Source organism: Hylobates moloch, unplaced genomic scaffold (genome assembly GCF_009828535.3).
Source record: "Hylobates moloch isolate HMO894 unplaced genomic scaffold, HMol_V3 SCAFFOLD_2, whole genome shotgun sequence".
NCBI lineage: Eukaryota > Metazoa > Chordata > Mammalia > Primates > Hylobatidae > Hylobates > Hylobates moloch.
Genome location: NW_026652277.1, coordinates 118,609,861 through 118,633,165, shown reverse-complemented (window position 1 = coordinate 118,633,165; position 23,305 = coordinate 118,609,861). Strand labels below are relative to the sequence as shown.

The 23,305-nt window shown below is 35.3% G+C and overlaps 1 protein-coding gene across 2 annotated transcripts in view; it reads left to right on the top strand.

The window, feature by feature from the left end:
- The window catches only part of ASCC3 (activating signal cointegrator 1 complex subunit 3), a 390,213-nt gene that overhangs the window by 65,229 nt on the left and 301,679 nt on the right, over positions 1 to 23,305 (top strand). For both annotated transcript variants that reach the window (XM_032155721.2, XM_032155702.2), the window contains exon 5: positions 19,828 to 19,948. In XM_032155721.2, coding sequence (XP_032011612.1) covers positions 19,828 to 19,948 — 121 coding nt within the window. The remainder of the gene's footprint in view (positions 1 to 19,827; positions 19,949 to 23,305) is intronic.

Below are 23,305 nucleotides of genomic sequence, written 5' to 3'. Positions count from 1 at the left end.
TTCAATCATTGTAGCATCCTTTGGAATGGTACATGGGGTGTTTAACATACTGTATTACTATTGAGATACTAAATTTTTTCCTAGCCTTTATTGTATTTTTTATTCACATTGAGCTTGTAAAAACACAAAAAACAAACAAAAAACTAATCCTTTACCCTTCAAGGCTTTCGTGTAATGTATTTATGGTACCAGTTTTCTCCATCTTATTTATGCAAGTACACATGAGTTTTTAAATCTAATTGCGGAGTTTTATATTTACCTCTACTACTTCTTAGATTATATCAGATTATTTACAAAGTTTGAAAATATTGATATTATCATGTACCATATCAATACTCTTAATTTATGTTATTTAATGTCTTCTAGTTTGTATATCATTGATAAAATTATTGAACGGGGAAAGCGATGAACAATCCTTGAATAATAACTTTAGTGGCTGATCTCATTATTGACATTAATTCCATAATCTGCCTGACCATATTCTAATTCAAAAGGATTCTTGATCTTAGCCAAAAGGCTGAGAAGCGACAAGGATGTCTCATTCACTTCAAGATATTCTGCCTGCTGTGCATCATCAGCTATTTTTCAGAATGTTGACTATTTATGTGGAAAATAGTTGGTTTCTCATTTGAATGAGGTCTTTTGGAACTCCAAGTAGACTTATTTTTGACTTTTAATGAATTCTCTAATAGTCACTAAATGGAAACAGAATGGAACTGACAAACCTTTTGTAAGTTTTATTTGCTTTAAAGCCTGTTTTAGTGCTTACTTAATTATTTCCTCAACACTTTAGTTGGAGAAGCAGGGTTTAAATAGCACAATAACATAGCAAGAATTGTGTTTTACTTGGATACATTATTTTGCTTCTACATCTTTAAGTAAACCCATAATCGAACTAGGTTTGTCGTATTTATTCTTTGGTTTCACAAACCCTCAGTCTACCTCTGCATAACCCAGTTTGTAGATTTATGGTTCATATTTAGGCTCATTATATCTTTTTTTAAGCTGATTTTTATAGGATTTATAATGTAATTTTCCATGGTATATTATTTAAAAAGCTTAGCATTACTTCTAATTTTGTATTTGTGGTGATATCTGTGATTCATTTGATATTGTATTGAGAATTTAACATACACTATAGCATTGTTCCTGTTGGAATAACAGTGATATAATTCTGTGTATGTGGAAAATGAGGATTACCTTTCTTGAGAGATTCAAAGCTGCATTCATTTATTAAATGTGTTGCATTGTCAAGAAAAAAGGAAGTAATGCTGTTTTAGTTTGTGCATGCCCTGAAATAATTTTTTTGTCATCTCAACAACTGAGTCTTTTGGTTGATCTTTTGACTGTTTCTATTCATGAATTTTATGAAGAACTACTTAAAAAATTTAATTTTAAGAATAAGGCTTTATATTAATAAGAATAACTGTAAGTACCTTTGTCTATTGGAAAAGACCTTAACAGATAATAATGACTTTAACAATTTCTACCAGGAAAAGGATGTTACCCGTCCATACCTATTGTGTCTCCCTTAAATCTCATATCTTTAGTTTATTGCCAGAATAGTGAAACTTGCCTTTTCATTGTTGGAGAGCTGCATTTGTTCATGTTTTGTTTTAAAAGTCTCTTTAGTAGAAATCTGTTTCTATACCCGCAGCTAACTTCTTCCTCCCTGTTTTTTTTTGTTGTTGTTGTTGTTTGTTTTTTTTTTGAATTTGATAACTTCAGGAACTTGTATCTGTGCATAGAGCAGTGATCCAGACAGCTGTACTTTTATGAACAGTCACCCTGAGTGCCAAATTAGTTTGTAGTGCAAATCTTGAGTGAGAACTGCACCTGCTCTCAATGTGGATGAAAATGGCAAATGTTATGGGAATCATAATTTTGGGATTTCTTTAAATCTAATGGCAGCTGATCTCAGAATTCTGATGGGAATTCTTCATCTTGGAGTTATGGGAATCCTATTAAGAGCAGAGCACTCCTTTTGTCTCTTTTGCTAGGTCTTAGGTGTGTTATTTTTAAAAAATAATGTGCTTTTTTGTGCGGTGATCCTATGCTTGGGACTTTGCACTAGAAGTTATCTTCCAAATATGCTGGTGGTTTCCTAGAAGTATATATTGGGCTAAACATTTCTAACTAGAACTTATCATGTATGAACATTGCATTTTGGATTGACTAGCTAAGATATGTAAGGATATCTCTGCTATGATAAATTATTTTCTTGTGGAAGAAATGGTGTCATTTTCAGAACTAACACATTTTTTGAGAGTTGATAGGATTTGAAGGACAGTTCATGCTGTATATAGAGAGCATTTCCTATTTGTTGCAAGTCAGGTGGGAGAAAGTAACTATGTAGGTATATATTGTAGTTATCTGTTTGAATTTTCAAGGGTCTTTAATACCGGTCTTAAGCTTAAGCACAGAGCTTGTATCTCACTAACAGCAATTCAAGACACTCATTCAAAATGCTTTTAGGGAAAATTATGTTTAATCTTTTTTTTTTTTTTTTTTTTTTTGAGACGGAGTCTTGCTCGTCGCCCAGGCTGGAGTGCAGTGGCGCAATCTGGGATTACTGCAACCTCCATCTTCCAGGCTCAAGCCATCCTCCCACCTCAACCTCCTGAGTAGCTGGGACCACAGGCATATGCCACCATGACTGGCTAATGTTTGTGTTTTTTGAAGAGATGGAGTCTTACTTTGTTGCCCAGGTTGGTCTTGAACTCCTGAGCTCAAGTGATCTGCCTGCCTCAGCCTCCCAAAGTGTTGGGATTACAGGCGTGAGCCACTGCACCTGGCATTTTTGTTTGTTTGTTACATTTTCTATTGTAAGTCATTTTGGTTTGTAAGCTTTAAAGAGTAGCTTAATTAATTCATAGTTCACATAACATATAAGACATCCATTGAAAGTGTATCAATGATTGTTTTTAGTATATTAACAGATGAGGGCAGTCATTACCACAGTCAATTTTAGAGCATTTTCATCACCTCAAAAAGAAGTCCTTGACCTTTAACTGCCATCTTCCATTCTCCTTCTCCCTACCCCCGCCACCCTTAGTGAACCAATTATCTACTTTCCATGTCTGGAGATTTCTCCATTTTGGACATTTTATACAAATGGAATCATCTAATATGGTCTTTCTTGACTTTTTTTTTTTTTTTTTTTGACTTAGCAAAGCATTTTCAAAGTTCATTCATGTTGTTTATTACTTCATTTTTAAATTTTTTTATATTTTTTGGTGAGTCAGAGTCTCTCTCTGTCATCCAGGCTAGGTGGGGTACAGTGGCACAATCTCGGCTCACTACAACCTCCGCCTCCTAGGTTCAAGCAGTTCTCTTGCCTCAGCCTTCTAAGTAGCTGGGATTACAGGCTTGTGCCACCACGCCTGGCTAACTTTTGTATTTTTAGTAGAGACAGGGTTTCACCATGTCAGCCAGGCTGGCCTCGAACTCCTGACCTCGTGATCCACCCACCTCAGCCTCCCAAACTGCTGGGATGACAGGCGTGAACGACCACGCCCTGCCTACTACTTCATTTTTTTTTTTGTAGCTGAATAATATTCCATTTTGTGCATATATCACATTTCCTTTATCAGTTCATCATTTGATGAACATTTGGGTTTCTATTTTTTGATGATTATGAATAGCCAAACTTGTGCACATGTTTTTGACTGGACACATATTTCAGTTCTCTTAGGTGTATACCTAGAGGGAATTGGGCCATATAGTGACTCTGTGTCTAATTTGTTGAGGCTGGACATGGTAGCTCATGCCTATAATCCTAGTGCTTTGCGAGGCTGAGACAGGAGGGTTGCTTGAGGCCAGGTGTTTGAGACTCAACTGGGCAACATAGTGAGATCTTGTCTCTACAAAAAAAAATAATTAGTTGAGTGTGTTCGTTTGCACCTATAGTCCCAGCTACTTGGGAGGCTGAAACAGGAGCCCAGGAATTCCAGGCTGTAGCGAGCCATGATTGTACCATTGTACTCCAGCCTGGGTGACAGATCAAGACCCCAACTTAAAAAACAAAACAAAACAACAACAACAATACAACTTATTGAGGAAACAGCAAACTGTTTTCTCCACATCCTTGCCAAAACTTGCTATTTTCCATTTTTATAGCCTTTCTAGTGGGTTGTAAGTAGTATCTCATTGTGATTTTGATTTGCATTTCTCTGATGACTAATGATGTTGAGTATCATCCTGGTTATTGGTCATTTGTGTGTAGTCCATGTAGAAGTTCAGATCCTTTGCTCATTTTTATATTGGGTTTTCTTTTTATTATTGAGTTGTAAGAGTTCATTGTATATTTTGGGTACAAATCCCTTATCAGATAGATACATGATTTGCAAATATTTTTTCCTATTCTGTGGGTTACCTTTTCACTTTCATGGTGGTATCCTTTAAAGCACAAATAGTTTTTTTATTTTGATGAAATCTAAATTATGTTTTCTTTTGTTGCTCATTCTGTTGATGTCATATTTAGGAATTTTTTTTACCATATCTACATCCATAAAGATTTATTCCTATGTTTTGTTCTAAGAGTTTTATCATTTTAGCTCTTACATTTAGGTCATTTATTCATTTGAGTCGATTTTTTATATGGTACGAAGTAAAGGTGCAGCTTAATTTTTTGTACATCACTAGCCAGTTGTCCCATCATCATTTATTGAAAAGTCTCTTCTTTTCCCTTTAAATAGTCTTGGCATTCTTTTAAAAAATTGGTTGACTGTAGATGCTTGAGTTTATTTCTGGACTCTCAATTCTATTCTGTTGATTTGTCTGTGTATCCTCATGCCGGTACTACACTCTTTTAATTACTGTTGCTGTGTAGTAAATTAGAAGTGTGAAAGTGTGAGTCTTAAACTTTGTTCTCTTCAAGTTTATTTTGACTATTCTGAGTTTTCTGCTATTCCATCTGATTTTTAGAATCAGCCTGTTAATTTCTATGAAGAAGTCACCTGGGATTTTGATAGGAATTGGATTTAATCTGTAGAGCAAATTGGCGTTTATTATGATCCTTGCAATAGTCTTCTGATTCATGAACATGACTGTTTCTCCATTTATCTAGATCTTTTAAAATTTCTTTCAGCAATATTTGTAGTTTTCAGTGTAGAACTCTTATACTTCCTTTGTTTGATGTTTTTCCCAGTAATGTATTATTGTTAATATTGAGTGTAAACTTGATTGGATTGAAGGATGCAAAATATTGTTCCTGAGTGTGTCTGTGAGGGTGTTGCCAAAGGAAATTAAAATTTGAGTCAGTGGACTGGGAGAGGTAGATCCACCCTCAGTCTGAGTGGGCGCAATCTAATCAGCTGCCAGCATGGTTAGAATAAAGCAGGCAGAAGAATATGGAAAGACTAGACTGGCTGAGTCTTCTGGCCTTCATCTCCCCCCATGCCCCTTCCTGGATGCTTCCTGCCCTTGAACATCACACTCTTAAGTTCTTCAGCTTTTGGACTCTTGGACTTAAACCAGTGGCTTGCCAGGGGCTCCTGGGCCTTCTGCCACAGATTGAAGGCTGCACTGTCAGCTTCCCTACTTTTGAGGTTTTGGGACTCGGACTGGCTTCCTTGCTCTCAGCTTGCAGACAGCCTGTTGTGGGACTTCACCTTGTGATCGTGTGAATCGATACGCCTTAATAAATTCCCTTTCATGTATGCATCTATCCTATTAGTCGTGTTCCTCTAGAGAACCCAGACTAATACATAATGTTTTTGATGCTATTGTAAATGGAATTTTTTTTAATACTTTAAGTTCTAGGGTACATGTGCACAATGTGCAGGTTTGATACATAGGTATACATGTGCCATGTTGGTTTGCTGCACCCATCAACTTGTCATTTGCCTTAGATATTTCTCCTAATGCTATCCCTCCCCCAGCCCCCCAGCCCCCAGCAGGCTCCGGTGTATGATGTTCCCCATCCTGTGTCCAAGTGATCTCATTGTTCATTTCCCAGCTGTGAGTGAGAACATGCAGTGTTTGGTTTTCTGTCCTTGTCGCAGTTTGCTGAGAATGATGGTTTCTAGCTTCATCCATGTCCCTGCAAAGGACATGAACTCATCCTTTTTTATGGCTGCATAGTATTCCATGCTGTATATGTGCCACATTTTCTTAATCCAGTCTATCATTGATGGACATTTTCAGATTTTTCATTGCTAATTATAGAAATACAATTGATTTTTGTATATTGATCTTCTATCCTGTAACCTTGCTCAACTTGTTTATCACATCTAATGGTTTTTTTCTATGTGTAGTTTTACTGCTTTTTAATCTAGATGCCTTATATTTCTTCTTTTTTTTTTTTTTTTCTGCTTTTGCCTAACTGCCCTGCCTAGAACCTACAGTACAGTGTTGAATAGGAGTGGTGAGCACAGACTTATTTTTCTTATTTCTAATCTTAGTGGGTTAAGTATCCAGTTTTTCACCATTATGAAATGCTGCTATGTATGTTAGCTGCGGATTTTTCTTCTTTTTTCCTTCTTTTTTTTTTTTTTTTTTTTTGAGACAGAGTCTTGCCCTTTCGCCCAGGCTAGAGAGTGGCATGATCTTGGCTCTTGGCAACCTCCACTTTGCCTCCCGGGTTCAAGCGGTTCTCCTGCCTCAATCTCTTGAGTAGCTGGGATTACAGGTGCCCGCCACTGCACGCAGCTAATTTTTGTATTTTTGGTAGAGATGGGGTTTCACCATCTTGGCCAGGCTGGTCTCAAACTCCTGACCTCGTGATCCATCTGCCTTGGCCTCCCAAAGTGCTGGGATTACAAGCATGAACAACCGTGCCTGGCCAGCTGTGGATTTTTCACAGATACCCTTGATCACATTGTGGAAAATCCCTTCAAGAGCTACTTTGTTGAATGTTTTTATTATGAAAGAGTATGGGATTTTTTCCAGTTCTTTTTTCTGCATCTGTTGAGCTGATCATGTGATTTGTTTTTTAAATTCTGTTGATATGAGGTAGTCTATCAGTTGATTTTCTAATGCTGAACCAACCTTGTATCCCTGACATTAAACTCACTGTCATGGTTTATAATTCGTTTCCTATATTGATGCTTTTGGTTTGCTGGTATTTCATTGAGGAATTTTGTGTTCATATTCCTAAGAGATATTGCTTTATAGTTTTCTGGTGATGTGTCTATCTGGTTTTGGTGTCAGAGTAATACTGGCCTCCTAAAATGAATTGGGAAGTGTTTTCTTCTGTTTTTGTAACGAGTGTGAGGAATTAGTATTAACTTCTTTAAATATTTAGTGGAATTCAACTGTGAAGCCATCTGGACCTGGCCTTTTCTTTGTGGGTTGTTTCTTGATTACTAATTCAATCTTCTACTTGTTATAGGTCTGTTCAGATTATCTATTACTTCTTGAGTTGGTTTTGGTAGTGTGTAGCTTTCTAGGAATTTTTCCCTTTCACCTAATGTATCTAATATATTGATATACAATTGTTTATAGTATTCCTGTATAATCTTTTTTATTTCTTTCAGCTTAGTAGTGAAGTCCTGACATATGTCATCCTACTAATTTGAGTCTTCTCTCTTTTGTTCGTGGTCAATCTAGCTAAAGTTTTGTTAATTTTGTTAATCTTTTCAGAGAACATCTTTGGTTTCCTTTATTTTCTCTATTGTTTTTCTATTTTTGATTTCATTTACTTTTTGCTCTAAGCTTTATTATTTCCTTCTTTCTGCTTGCTTTAGGTTTATTTTGCTCTTCCTTTTCCAGTGTCTTAAGGTTGATAGGTTATTGGTTTGAGATCTTACTTTTTCTTTATATATGCATTTACAGCTATAAATTTTTCCCTTTTCACTGCTTTAGCTGAATCCCGTAAGTTTTGCTCTGTTGGATCTTTATTTTCATTCATCTCAATGTGTTTTCTGATTTCTCTTTTGATTAATTTTTTGTTCAGTTTGTTCTTTTTGTTTTGTTTATTTAACACATATTTGTAAGTTTTCCAGTGTTTTTGGTTACTGATTTCTAGTTTCATTCCATTGTAGTTGGAAAACATACTTTGTATTATTTCTATCCTTTAAAATTATTGAGGTTTGTTTTATAGCCAACTATGTGATCTATCCTGGAGAAGTTTCATGCGTGCAAGGGAAGAATGTATGTTCTGCTTTTGATGGGTAGGTGTTCTATAGATGTCTGTTAGGCTTAGATGGTTTATAGTGTTGCTCATTCCTATATTTCTTTTTTTTTTAATTAAAATTTTTTTTTATATTTCTTAACTTTTATTTTAAGTTCAGGAGTACATATGCAGGTTTGTTATATAGGTAAACTCAGGTCATGTGGGTTTGTTGTACAGATTATTTCGTCACCCAAGTTGTAAGCCTAGAACTTACTAGTTATTTCTACAGATTGTCTCTCTCCTCCCACCCTCTACCCTCAGGTAGGCCCCAGTATCTGTTGTTCCTCTCTGTGTGTTCATGTGTTCTCATCAATTAGCTCCCACTTATAAGTGAGAACATGCGGTATTTGATTTTCTGTTGGTGTGCTGGTTTGCTAAAGATAATGGCTTTCAGCACCATCCATGTTCCTGCAAAGAAGATAGTCTCATTCTTTTTTTATGGCTGCATACTATTCCATAATGTATAGGTACCACATTTTTTTTGTCCAGTCTACCAATGATGGGATTTAGGTTGACTGCACATCTTTGCTATTGTGAATAGTGCTGCAGTGAGCATATGTGTGCATGTGTCTTTATAATAGAATGATTTATATTCCTTTGGGTATATAACCAGTGGTAGAATTGCTGGGTCGAGTGGTGGTTCTTTTTTTAGCTCTTTGAGGAATTGCCACACTGCTTTCCACAAATGGTTGAACTAATTTACAGTCCCACCAGCAGTATATAAGTGTGCCTTTTTCTCCATAACCTCACTAGCATCTGTTATTTTTTGACTTTTTAGTAATAGCCATTCTGTCTGATGTGAGATGGTATCTCATTGTGGTTTTGATTTGCATTTCTCTAATGATCAGTGATGTTGACCTTTTTTTCATATGCTTGTTGGCCACAGTGTATCTTGTTTTGAAAAGTGTCTGTTCATGTCCTTTGCCCACTTCTTAATGGGATTGTTTGTCTTTTGCTTATTAATTTACGTTCCTTGTAGATATTGGATATTAGACCTTTGTTGGATGCATAGTTTGCAAATATTTTCTCTCATTCTGTAGGTTATCTGTTTACCCTGTTGATAGTTTCTTTTGCTGTACAGAAACTTTCTTTTAATTAGATCCCATTTATCAATTTTTGCAGTTGCTTTTGGCATTTTTATCATGAAGTCTTTGCTCATTCTTATGTTCAGAATAGTATTGTCTAGGTTGTCTTCCAGGATTTTTATAGTTTTAGGTTTTACATTTAAGTCTTTAATCCGTCTTGAGTTAATTTTTTATATGATGTAAGGAAGATTCAATCTTCCAGCTTCAATCTTCCGCCTATGGCTAGTCAGTTATTCTAGCACCATTTATTGAATATGGAGTCTTTTCCCCATTCCTTGTTTTTGTTGGCCATGTCAAAGATCAGATGTTTGTGGGTGTGTGGGCCTATTTCTGGGTTCTCTAACCTGTTCTATTTGTCTATATATCAGTTTTTATACCAACACCATGCTGTTTTGGTTATGGTAGCCGTGTAGTATAGTTTGAAGTCAGGTAACATGATGTCTTCAGCCTTGTTCTTTCTGCATAGGATTGCCTTGGCTATCTGAGCTCTTTTTTGGTTCTATGTGAATTTTAGAATAGTTTTTGTTTTTTTTTTAGTTCTATGAAGAATGCGATTCATACTTTGCTAAGAATAGCATTGAATCTATAAATTGTTTTGGCAGTATGGCCATTTTAACGATATTGATTCTTCCAATCCATGAGCATGGAATGTTCTTCCATTCGTTTGTGTTATCTCTGATTTATTTGAGCAGTGTTTTGTAGTTCCTTTTGTAGAGATCTGTCACCTCCCTCATTAGCTGTATTTCTAGATATTTTATTTTTCTGGCAATTATGAGTGGGATTACATTCCTGATTTGTCTCTTGGCTTGACTGTTGTTGGTGTATAGGAATGCTAGTTATTTTTGTATGTTTATTTTGTATCCTGAGACTTTCCTGATCAAAAAGTTAGAAAGATCTCAATTTAACAACCTAACATCACAACTAAAAGAACTAGAGAACCAAGAGTAAACCAACCTCAAAGCTAGGAGAATACTAGAAGTAATCAAAATCAGAGCTGATCTGAAGGAGTTGAGACATGAAAAACTATTCAAATGATCAACAATTCCAGTTGATTTTTTGAAAAAAAATTAATAAAATAGACTGCTAGCTAGACTAATGAAGAAGAAAAGAGAGAAGATCCAAATAAACACAATTAGGAATAAGGGGAATATCACCACTGAACCCACAGAAATACAAACAGCCATCAGAGAATACTATGAACACCTCTGTGCACATAAACTAGAAAATTTAGAAGAAAGGGATAAATTCCTGGACACATATACCCTCCTAAGACTGAACCAGGAAGGCACTGATTCCCTAGACAGACCGATAATGAGCTTTGAAATTCAATCAGTGATAAATACCGTACAACTAAAAAAAGCTCAGGACTGGATGGTTTCACAGCTGAATTCTACTAGAGGTACAAAGAAGAGCTGGTACCATTTCTGTTGAAACCATTCCAAGAAAATGGGGAGGAGGGACTCCTCCCTAACATTCTATGAGGCCAGCATCATCCTGATACCAAAACCTGGCTGAGACACAACAACAAAAAAGAAAACTTCAGGCCTGTATCCTTGACAAACATTGCAAAAATTCTCCACAAAATACTGGCAAACTGATTCCAGCCAACACATTAGAAAATGTATCCCTCACGACCAAGTAGGCTTTATCCCTAGGATGCAAGGTTGCTTCAGCATATGCAAATCAATAAATGTGATTCATCACAAAAACAGAACTAAAGACAAAAACCACATGCTTATCTCAATAGATGTAGAAAAGGCTTTTGAGGAAATTTAACCTCCCCTAATGTTAAAAACCCTCTATAAACTAGGTATTGAAGGAACATACCTCAAAATAATAAGAGCCATCTATGACAAATCCACAGCCAAGATCATACCAAATTGGCAAAATCTGGAAGCATTCCCCTTGAAAACTGGCACAAGACAAGGATGCCCTCTCTCACCTTTTCAACATTAGTATTGGACATCCTACCCAGAGCAGTCAGGCAGGAGAAAGAAATACCAGGTATCAAAACAGGAAGAGAGGAAGTCAGTCCGTCTCTGTTTGCAGACAACACGACTTTATATCCAGAAAACCCCATAGTTGTGTTCCCAAAGCTCCTTAAGCTGATAAAAATTCTTGTATTTTCTTAGTAATCTTCTGCTTGGTTTTATATCCAGTATTGAAAGTGTGATATTGACTGTTATTGTTGAATTATTTATCTTTCATCTCTCCATTCTGTATTCCTTTTCAGTTTCAATTAATATATTTTGGTACTTTGCTTATACACACAAACACACACACACAAACACAGACACCCTGTATAATGTGTAAAGTAATTTGTGAATTTGAATTATCATCTGGAGTTACTTGCTTTCAGCCTGAAAAACTTCCTTTAATGTTTCTTGTAAGGTATGTCAGCTATCAACAAAATCTCTTAGGTTTTTTTTGTTTGTTTTTTTTGTTGTTGTTGTTTTTTAAGATGGAGTTTCACTCTTGTTGTCCAGGCTGGAGTACAATGGCACGACCTCAGCTCACTGCAACCTCTGCCTCCCCAGGTTCAAGTGCTTTTCCTGCCTCAGCCTCCCATGTGGGGGATTATAAGCATGTGCCACCATGTCCGGCTAAATTTTTTGTATTTTTAGTAGAGACGGGTTCTCCATGTTGGTTAGCCTGGTCTTAAACTCCCGAACTCAGGTGATCTTCCTGCTTCGGCCTCCCAAAGTGCTGGGATTACAAGCGCAAGCCACTGCACCCGGCCTATCTCTTACTTTTCATCTGGGAACATCCTTATTTTGCCTTCACTTTTGAATGGTAGCTTTGCTGGATATAGGATTTCTGGCTGACAGGTTTGGGTTTTTTAAAATCTTATTTTATAGTACTTTGAATATGTTATCGCATAATTTCTGGCCTTCATTGTTTCTGCTGAGAAGTCAGCAGTTAGTTTATTGGTGTTTCCTTTTAAGTGATGAATTATTTTTCTCTTGCTGCTTTAAAGATTTTTTTTCCTTGTTTGTAACTTTCATCATTTTTACTATTATGTGTCTGTTTGTGGATCTCTTTGTATTTATCATACTTGGAATTTGTTTTTTTTTTTTTTTTTTTTTTTTTGAGATGGAGGCTCGCTCTGTCCCCCAGGCTGGAGTGCAGTAGCGTGATCTCGGCTCACTACAAGCTCTATCTCCCAGGTTCATGCCATTCTCCTGCCTCAGCCTCCCGAGTAGCTGGGACTACAGGCGCCCGCCACCATGCCCTGTTAATTTTTTGTATTTGTAGTAGAGGTGGGGTTTCACCGTGTTAGCCAAGATGGTCTCGATCTCCTGACCTCGTGATCCGCCCGTCTCGGCCTCCCAAAGTGCTGGGATTACAGGTGTGAGCTACCGCGTCTGGCTCATACTTGGAATTTGTTAAGCTTCCTGGATGTGTGCTTTTCAATAAATTTCAGAAGATTTAAGCTATTATTTTTTCAAAATTTTTTTGCTCTTTCCTTTGGGTATGCTCATTATGTGTATGTTGGTGCACTTAATGGTGTTTCACATTTTTCTGATTCTCTTAATTTTTCTTCATTTTTTCTTCATCTGTCTTTCTGTCTATCTGTCCATCCATCCATCCACCCATTCAATTTCGAGACAGGGTGTTGCTCTCTTGCGCAGTCTGGAGAGCAGTGGTGTGATCGTAGCCCATGGCAGCCTTGAACTCCTGGGTTCAAGGATTCCTCCCACCTCAGCTTTCCAAGTAGCTGAGACTACAGGCATGCACCACCACACCTGGCTAATTCTTTTATATTTTGGAGAGACGGAGTCTTGCTATGTTGCCCAGGCTGGTCTCTAACTACTGGCCTCAAGCAATCCTCCCTCCTCAGCCTCTCAAAGTGATGAGATCACAGGTAGGAGCTGCCATTCCTGGCCTTGTTTTTGTTCTTCAAATGTCGTAATATCCATCTGTCTTCCAGTTTGCTGATTATTTCTTCTGATAGTTTGACTCTACTATTGAATCCTTCTAGTTAATATTTAATTTCAGTTACTGTAGTGTATAATTTCATAATTCTCATTTTTTTAAATGCTATCTCAGTTTCCTATTTCATTTGGACTTGTGTTTATTTATTTGGTCATTGTTTAATTCTTTAATCACAGTTCTCTTTAGTTCTTTGAACATGTTTACAATGCCTACTTTGAAGTATTTTTCTATTAAATTTGACATGTGGTTACCTTCACAGGCAATTTCTGTTGCTTGCTTTCTTCCCTCTAGTATATGGATCATACCTCTCCATTACTTTACATGCCTTATAATTTTTCATTAGAAAATGAACATTTTAGTTAATATATTGTGGATACTCTGGATATTTGTCCCATGTTTCCACTGGGGCTGGTTATTGTTGCCTGCTTGCTTATTTTTCTTTTTAAATCACTTTGCTAAATTATTTTAGTGGAGATGATTTCATCCCCTCTCACTTCACAGTATTAAGCTTCTGATGTTGTTTGTTATGGAGATGCATCTTTGGGTATGTCCACAGTTACCTTGGTACGATTTTGGCAGGGCTCTTTCTCCTTTTACTGATTATAACTAGCTTTGAAACTGCTAATCTCAAGCTTATTACTTTATCATCAGCAACATTTTGTGGGGACATAAATTTCTCTACAAACTAATCCAATAAGCTTGTGGCCCCTTTGAAAGAGTGATTTTAGAGGTCAGTGTTGACATTTATCCCGAACCCAATGGGCTCCTCTCTGTTGTCTCTTTACTCAGTTCTCTCTTCCTATACAACCTAGTCCTTCAGTCTATGAATCTTTTTCTAGTTGTTGTTCACCACAATCTTAGATGTTTTTCATAGAGTACTTAGGCTTCAAATTTTTGCCCTGTTGAGTGTTTGAAATTTTGGCAATATGAAAGGTTAACAGAAATCAATGTAATTTTAAGTTTTTTTTATAACAAGGTTTTTTTTTTATCTTGTTAAAGACAAAACAGTGTTTTTTAGTGTGTTTTGATATATGTAAGGACTATTTGTAATTTCATTCTATAAACTGTCCTTTGTATATTTTTAAGTTTCTCTACTTTTCTGATAAGAACAATCACTTCACTTGTAGTATGATTTGATATTAAGTGTAACTAGAATAAAGAATAAATTCTGATCAGAATATTTTGAACTTGAATTTCACTGAGGGATTGTTGTATTATTAACAGAATTGGTGATGAAGGGAGAAAGAAGATTTGAGAAAGGAGATGATAACTTTAGTTGTGTTTTTTTTCTATATTTGATCTTATTAGAGCTATAATTTAAGACTTTAATGTTAACATTTATAAAAACTAATATATGTTATTTTAAATACAGAGTTAATACTTGTAAGAGCAGGACTGTGCAAGATTAATTGTGGAAAAACTGGAGTTGGACAAATGGGCCTGTCATTCATTTCCATTGTGGTCATCACTTATGTGATTTTTTGATTCAACTCCAGAAATATTTACGTTGTTGGACACTGTTTCTAGGTGACTTTAGTATGGGAGGGGGTAAACATGGACAAAAATCCTCCTCTTGCCACCCCGCCCAGCCACATCTTCAGTACTTTTACACATGCCTGAAGGATATAAGAAAGGATTAAACATGGATCTTGTGTTTATTATTTTGTCTAGACTATTTACTTGCTTTTATTTTTTCACAGATCTGTTAATACTTCTTATCAGTTTTTTAGGAATCTTAATGTAGATTTAGTGGCATCTCTTATACTTGTTGTATGTTAACCGTTTTTGAGGTTGCAGGAGGGCCTTAAAGTGTTTGCAACTACTAGCAATTGAAGGAGATTAAACAGCAACAACAACACAAGATCAAAAACTTAATCTTCATCCTGTGTTGGTTGGAGTTTGGCAAAATACTTTTTTATGTTGTCAAAAGCAACCTACTTAGGATTCTTTCTGTTTAGAGATTATTTTTATAGACAATATTTACTTTTATTTAGAAAGCGTTTAATCTAGTAAACAAAACATATGCTTCTAAAGATTCCCTTTGAAAAAATAAGACACTTATTTAAGGGTTAAAAATTTGAAAGAAAATATTGTTATAAATACAACATGTCTTTGATACATCTTAATTAATTAGCACTTGCCATTTGTCTTGCAGTATTTTAACTCTTGGAGAAACAAAGAGTAAAGTTTCCTTGAAGGAAGACAAAGAGTAATGGGGAAGCTTTGTATGCTGTTTAACTGCCATAAAACATAGTAAAGATAGAGAAAGCCTTGGAGAAGACTTATTATTTCAGCTGGATTTTGAAGGCTAAAAGGAGAGGTTACTGTGTTGAGGAGATTAGAAAGGTCATTCTGCCTAGTAGGACCAGCATGTAGAGACACATGGACATGTGAAAGAGCATGCCTTCAGAGTAGCAGATGGATTGGTGTCATTCAATGATAAGGACTTATGAGTTGGGGAAAGCAAGAATGTGATGCCAGACTGGCTTATTGGGACCAGCCAATAGAAGATATCGATCATGTGGGGGTACTTAGAAGTTTGGATTTTATTTTGTAAGGATCAGGATGCTATGAAGGATTTTAAACCATGGTATTATATGAACAGATTTGCATGTTAGTGTAGTAGAGGTTTCCTTCTGGTGTACCAGGGCATATGACATAATGGGTTGTAGGTGGGCTGGGATACTATTCTTATTAACTAACACTCAAGGCAGTTGTCTGGGCCAAGGATCACTTGGGCTTTTAATTAGTCTCTTTTGGTCAGAGTAGCCTTGTCCGTTTACTTCATATACTTTACAAATATTATGACTTTCCAAATGTGCTATGACATGAAAAAGCTATAGAAATGTGGGCATAAAGTAAGTAGAGTGTGACCATTTAAAAATGTTTTATAGTAATCTTGGCCATCAGTTATCAAACTTTATGATCTCAGAACCTCTTTATGCTCTTAAAAGTTATTGAGTACTCTACAAGATTTTGTTTATGTGGTTTATGTCTATTGGTATTCACTATACCAGAAACTAAAACTGAGAAACTCTTCAAGTACAGTCATGTGCTGCATAAGGATGTTTGGTCAGTGACAGACTGTATACAACAGTGGTGCTGTAAGATTATAATAGAACTGAAAAATTTCTATCACCAGTGACATCTTGATGATCCTGACTTTGTGTAGGCCTAAGCTAATGTGTATTTTTGTGTGAAGTTTTAATTAACAAGTTGAAAAAATAAAAATTTTAAAAATAGAAAAAACTTATAGAATAAGGTTATGAAGACAGACAATATTTTTGTACAGCTGTACAGTGTGTTTGTGTTTTAAGCTAGGTGGTGTTATAAAAGAGTCAGAAAGTTAAATGTAAAGTTTATGAAGTAAAAAGTTACAGTAAGCTAAGGCCAACTTACTAGTGAAGACTGTTTTTATTTGAAAAGATAAATGTAGTGTAGCCAAAGTGAATAGTGTTTATAAAGTCTACGGTAGTACAGTAACATCCTAGGCCTTCACATTCACTCATTACTCACTCACTGACTCAACTAGAGTAATTTCCAATCCTGCAGGCTCTGTTCATAGTAAGTGCTCTTTCAAGTATACAGTTATACCATTTTTTTATCTTTTGTACAGTAGTTTTTATTGTATCTTGTCCATGTTTACATATGGTTAGATACACCAATACTTACCATTGCGTTTCAGTGGACTCCAGTATTCAGTATAGTAGCATGGTGTACAGGTTGGTAGCCTAAGAGAAATAGGCTACACTATATAGTCTAGCTGTGTAGCATACTGCCTCATCTAGCTTTGTGTAATTACACTCTATGATGTTCCCACAAAATCACCTATTGGTGCATTTCTCAGGATATGTGTTGTTAAGTGACACATGACTGCATGTATTTATTCATTTTAAAATAACAATAATAATAGAAGTTAACAGCTTGATGAAAATTAACTGTATTTTCCAAAACTGTAAAATATAGAAAGAAAAGTAGCATTATTTTAAATTTTTGCAATCTTTTTAATATCTGGTTTAATAGAAAGCAGATTTTCATACCTGCTTCTGTAATCAATCTGCTATGATATATATTTTTGGTTTAAGCATGCAAAGGAATCCAGGCTTACATAGGTATGCAGTTAGAAAAGAGAATAATATTTTAAAAGCCTTTTCAAATAATTTTTAATATTCTTTTTTGATACTAAATTAAAACTTGACAAGCAGTAGTTTCTTGCAGTTTAGTTACAATGAAAATCTGGCATATCAATGAATTTTTATACTAGGTTTTGTGAAAATCTATTGGTCTCATTTTTAATGGATTTTTTTACCCATGTATAATTTTATAACGTCATATATGAGTCTTTTGGAAAATAGTTGATTGAGTGAGTTATCCAAATCTTCTAAATGTTGACTCATTTGATTGTATAATATAAAAAGAATTCATTCATTAATGTTATCACTGGTGTCATCAGAAAAGTCTTAAGTATTGGGAAATGGTCAAATTTACAGTGGTGAATACAAGTTTTTCAAAATTCTAATTTTCTCTTGAAAACTTAGATTTTAGCATTGGCAACAAATACATTCCGTTGTTTTCCTTTGTGTAGGAGGCTCACTTTCATTTTCGAGAAAATGTTTGTCAGATATCCTAATCTGAATAATCAATTTGTTTTTAGTCGTTCTTTCAAATCAAAATGATGTTACATAGAAAACCTCTTCACTAGCAATTTTATACATACTTTTATAAAATTTTATAAAATACTTTTATATATACATTTATTCTATATATAGTAGAAGTAATTTTATACATACTTCCCCTTTTGTCACACAGAATATTAAAGATACATACTCATGATATGAAATTTACAAAACTAATAATTTTTATTGCTTTACTTAAGGACATTCTTAAGTGAAGTTGGCTTTGTATTGTTGTTGTTTGTATTTGTGCTTGTATGACAGTGAAGAATACAATAATTATTCATTCATTTGACACTATTAGCTTGATTTATGCTAAGGCACCAGCAGTTTTACCCACGATTGCTTTTGCACCATCAGTACAAATGTCAACAGAATGAGAAAGGCAAATAATAGCTAAGTATTATCAAGAAAGTAATTTTGACCACGTGGGCCCCCTAAGTGTCTGGGACTCCATATGTCGTACTTTGTTGATTGATAATTCTTTGAGGAAGTATGGAGGGTAAGGGAACACAGACATTATGTCTTGTCTACCAGCATCCTTTATCCTTGTCTGTCCTAAACCCTTTCTGCCACATATTATTAATATCTTTTTTTGAGGGGAGGGAGGGTGGGTGTCACAAGTTATATATTTACTTTCATATTTCTTGACCATTTTCCTGTTATCTTGCCTCTTTACTGCTTCCTCTGCTGTTTCCCTGTACAAGTTTCTTAACTTCAATTAATATCTTTTATATTACCTAATTTGGTATCTTTTTTATTACAGTATATTTCATATTCATTTCAGGGTCACACTTTTCTGGAAAGTATTCAACATTGTTAATGTAGTGCAGTGGAAAGTTCTTTAGGCTTGGATTCAGATAGATGTCATTTTAAAAACCCTACTATTAGTTATGTAACTTTGGTCAATTTGTGTAAATTTTCTAAAGCTTTATTTTTAAGTCCAAAAATAACAATAATAATACCTTAATTTGAAAATAGTATTAGGAAGATTTGCTTGATAGGATTAGCAAAATGCCTATCATAGTACCTGGCATATAATGTGTTCAATAAAAAGTACTGGCCAGTAGAATTAAAATTGATTGGACAGGACTATTCTTAATAATTCATTTTGTTTCTTTTGTTGTCCCTTTGTGTGCATAACTTCAGTAAAATAAACAGCAAAAAGAAAATATTTATTAAACTTTTAATGTCCATATACACAAAGTAAATTTTTATTTTATGGTTTTATTTGTGTGGATTCTCTGAGAATGGTTAGAATTTGGTTAATATAACATCTTCATATGCAAAATTAGAGTATTATATTTCTAAACAAGAAATATATATATATATATATATATATGTATGTATCTTCCCAGATCATACTTGCGGAAACCTAAACACTTCCTAGAACAGTTATATCGTGCAATTATGTAGTTGAAACTCTCTGAATCCTAACACTGGTTCTCTAACTCTGACATCAACTTAATCTTTGGTAACTACTTTGCATAGGAGAGTGGGATATGCTTCGGAAATTTTCATAAAATTATTTAAAGCACTTGCAGCACTGTGTTTTAGATTTCAGATTTATTTAGCATTTAAAATACATGTAAAAAATTGGCATGATGTCATGATTCATTAAAACATTCTAATGGTTCTTTAACGCTAAAATGACAGCTGTTGTATAGTAAGTTGTAAGAAAAATAGTACTCTGGACTCTGTTTGGGAAAACCAGAATGATATGTTGAAGAGCAAATTATTTTAGAATTTCATTTGGTTATACTAAGAATTTGTTATTCTGTGATTTGGAGGTATATATTCAAATCTTAATTTTTAAAAATTGAATAATGTTTTTTAATTATATAATTGCAGAAAGCCTTTTTAAAGTTTCTTGGCAATGTGAAGAGTCATTTTTCTTAGTTTTTGAGTATTTCTATATTAGTTTGGCTTTACACCTCTGTTGAATAGGTTGTTAATAACTTGAAAAAGTTAAATTTTGAGGTAACAGATGTTTGTTACTTTTTTCTCTTTTTATAAGCTATTTGAACTGCTGGGACCTGAAGGACTTGAACTTATTGAGAAACTCCTCCAGAACAGAATTACAATTGTGGATAGATTTCTTAATTCTTCAAATGATCATAGGTTTCAGGCTCTTCAAGGTAAGAAAGTATGCAGTGGTCATTGTGATTTAAAGGAAATATTCATTGGTTAGCAAATGTTTTTAATGTAATTACCTTTTTAAATATCTTTTGGTCTGTTATATAATTTACTGATATTACTCTGTTAAATCGATTTTAGATATGGCATATTATGAAAAAACGTAAGTTATTTAAATAGGAGGGCAGTGTTGGGGTATGGCAGTTTCTGGTAAAAGTTAAAACTACTTAGAATACACAAATTTCTTCTTTTATTTTGCATATAGGAGGTACATGTGCAGGTTTGTTGCATGAGTATACTGCTTGATGCCAAGGTTTGGGATATAGATTCTGTCACCCAAGTGGTGAACATAGTTCTTACAGGTAGTCTTTTAGCCCTTTCCCTACTCCCTCTGGCTCCTCTTTTGGAATCCCCAGTGTCTGTTGTTTCCATCTTTGTGTCTGTGTGTACGCAGTGTTTAGCTCTCACTTGTAAGTGAGAACATGAGGTATTTGGTTTTCTATGTTAATTCACTTAGGATAATGGCCTCCAGCTGCATTCATGTTGTTGCAAAGGACATCATGTAGTCATGATTAATTAAAACATTCTATTGGTTCTTTAACTGTAAAATGACAGCTGTTATGTAGTAAGTTGTAAGAAAAATATTACTATGGACTTAATTCAGGAAACAGAACAATTTCTTCTTTTTATGGCTACATAGTGTTGCATGGTGCATATGTACTGCATTTTCATTATCCAGTCCGCTGTTGATGGGCACTTAGGTTGATTCTGTGTCTTTCCTGTTGTGAATAGTGCTGTGATGTATCCGGGAACCTGCCCTGATATTCACATAGGTTCTTTTCTATTTTCCTTAAGCGTCAGCCAGCTTGAGAAATAAAGGGTCAGAGTACAAAAGAGAGAAATTTTAAAGCTGGGCCTCCGGGGGAGACATCACATGTCCGTAGGTTTAGTGATGCCCCACAAGCCACAAAAACAAGGAAGTTTTTATTAGGGATTTTCAAAAGGGGAGGGAGTGTGTGAATAGGTGTGGATCACGGACATCAAGTACTTTACAAGGTAATAGAATATCACAAGGCAAGTGGCAGCAGGGTGAGATCACAGGACCACAGGACCGAGGCAAAATTAAAATTGCTAATGAAGTTTCGGGCACCATTGTCATTGATAACATCTCATCAGGAGACAGGGTTTTGAGATCAACCGGTCTGACCAAAATTTATTAGGCAGGGATTTCCTCTTCCTAATAAGCCTGGGAGCGCTATGGGAGACTGGGGTCTATTTCACCCCCACAGTCTCGACCATAAGAGACAGCCACGCGCAGGGGGCCTGTTCAGAGACCCACCCCCAGGTGCGCATTCTCTTTCTCAGGGATATTCCTTGCTGAGAAAAATAATTCGGCAATATTTCTCCCATTTGCTTTTGAAAGAAGAGAAATATGGCTCTGTTCCGCCCAGCTCACCAGCGGTCAGAGTTTAAGGTTATCTCTCTTGTTTCCTAAACATTGCTGTTATCCTGTTCTTTTTTCAAGGTGCCCAAATTTCATATTGCTCAAACACACATGCTGTACAATTTGTGCAGTTAATGCAATTATTACAGGGTCCTGAGGTGATATACATCCTCCTCAGCTGACAGGATTAAGAGATTAAAGTAAAGACAGGCATAGGAAATCACAAGGGTATTGACTGGGGAAGTGATAAGTATCCATGAAATCTTTACAATTTATGTTTAGAGATTGCAGTAAAGACAGGCATAAGAAATTATAAAAGTATTAATTTGGGGAACTAATAAATGTCCATGAAATCTTCACAATCCACGTTCTTCTGCCATGGCTTCAGCCAGACGGTCCCTCTGTTTGGGGTCCCTGACTTCCCACAAAAGTGATGAACATGTGAGTCCGTATGTCTTTTGGGTAGAATGATTGATTTTGTAGGGGGTATATACCTAGTGATGGGATTGCTGGGTCAAGTGGTAACTCTGTCTTAAGCTCTTTGAGAAATCTCTAAACTACTTTTCATAGTGGCTGGACTAATTTAAATTCCCACCAACAGTATATAAATGTTCCCTGTTTTCTGCGGCTGAGCCAACATCTGTTATTATTTGACTTTTTAGCAATAGCCATTCTGGCTGGTGTGAGGTGGTATCTCATTGTGGTTTTAATTTGCGTTTCTCTGATGATTAGTGATGATGAGCATTTGTTGGCTGCTTGTATGTCTTTTATCGAGAAGTGTCTGTTAATGTCGTTTGCCCATTTTTTAATGTGGTTATTTATTTTTTGCTTGTTGATTTAGGTTCCTTATAGATTCTGGATATTAGGTCTTAGTCAGATACAGTTATTTTCTCTTGTTCTATAGGTTGTCTATTTACTCTGTTGACAAGTGGGACCTAATTAAACTGAAGAGCATCTGCATAGCAAATTTCCTTTAAAAAGAAGATATATATATATACTTACTATGGGCCAGGTAGTAGTGTAATTTCTCTCCAACTTTTCATTTTGAGAACTTTCAAACTTAAAGTTACAAGAATAATACAATGATCACTGTTTACCCTTCACGTAGATTCATTAGTCATTAACATTTTGCTCTTCCTAGACCGTTTACACACACACCTACTTTTTAAATTTTTGCTGAACAATGACAGGAAGTTCTAGACATCATGATACTTTACCTGTAAAATCTTTAGCACATGTCTAAGCACAATACAATTAGCACACTGAGCAAATTGAACACTGATAGTGTCATGTATTACACATATTTTTAAATCCCAGAAAAATTAAGAGTTGGCTAGGGAAGAAAAATTATTTTTATAAAAGCTTGACTTAAAACATAGCTGATGCGAAACTCAGGTTTTAAGTGATAAATAGGAAAACAATTTTTTACCTTTACCACAGTGTTTTTTGCCAGCCTTACAAATGGTTTTGGATTTTAAAAAAGTATATGAGCGTAAGAAATTTGACAACTGTTTTCAAACTATTCAACATCTATCCTTCTTGCAAGTTATGTCCTTATTTTCTTATATTTATGATTATGGCACTAAAAGGAAATGATAAAAACAGCTATAATTTAAATCTAAAATTTCTGACAGATTTTCTGTTTCTTACAGATTCTCTTGATTACTAATAAATGTTCTCAGAGCCTTAAAGTTCCTTTGAGATTGTAAGAAACTTGGAAAATATAAATTTAGCAACTTTGTCTGCAGGTCTCTTTGTTCTTTAAGTGTATTGAACACTTCTACTCTGCCTTCCTCCAGGAGCGCTCCCACCTTGTATTAGTCAGTTCTCACACTGCTATAAAAATACTACCTGAGACTGGGTTATTTATAAACAAAGGAGGTTTAATTGGCTCACAGTTCCACATGGCTGGAGG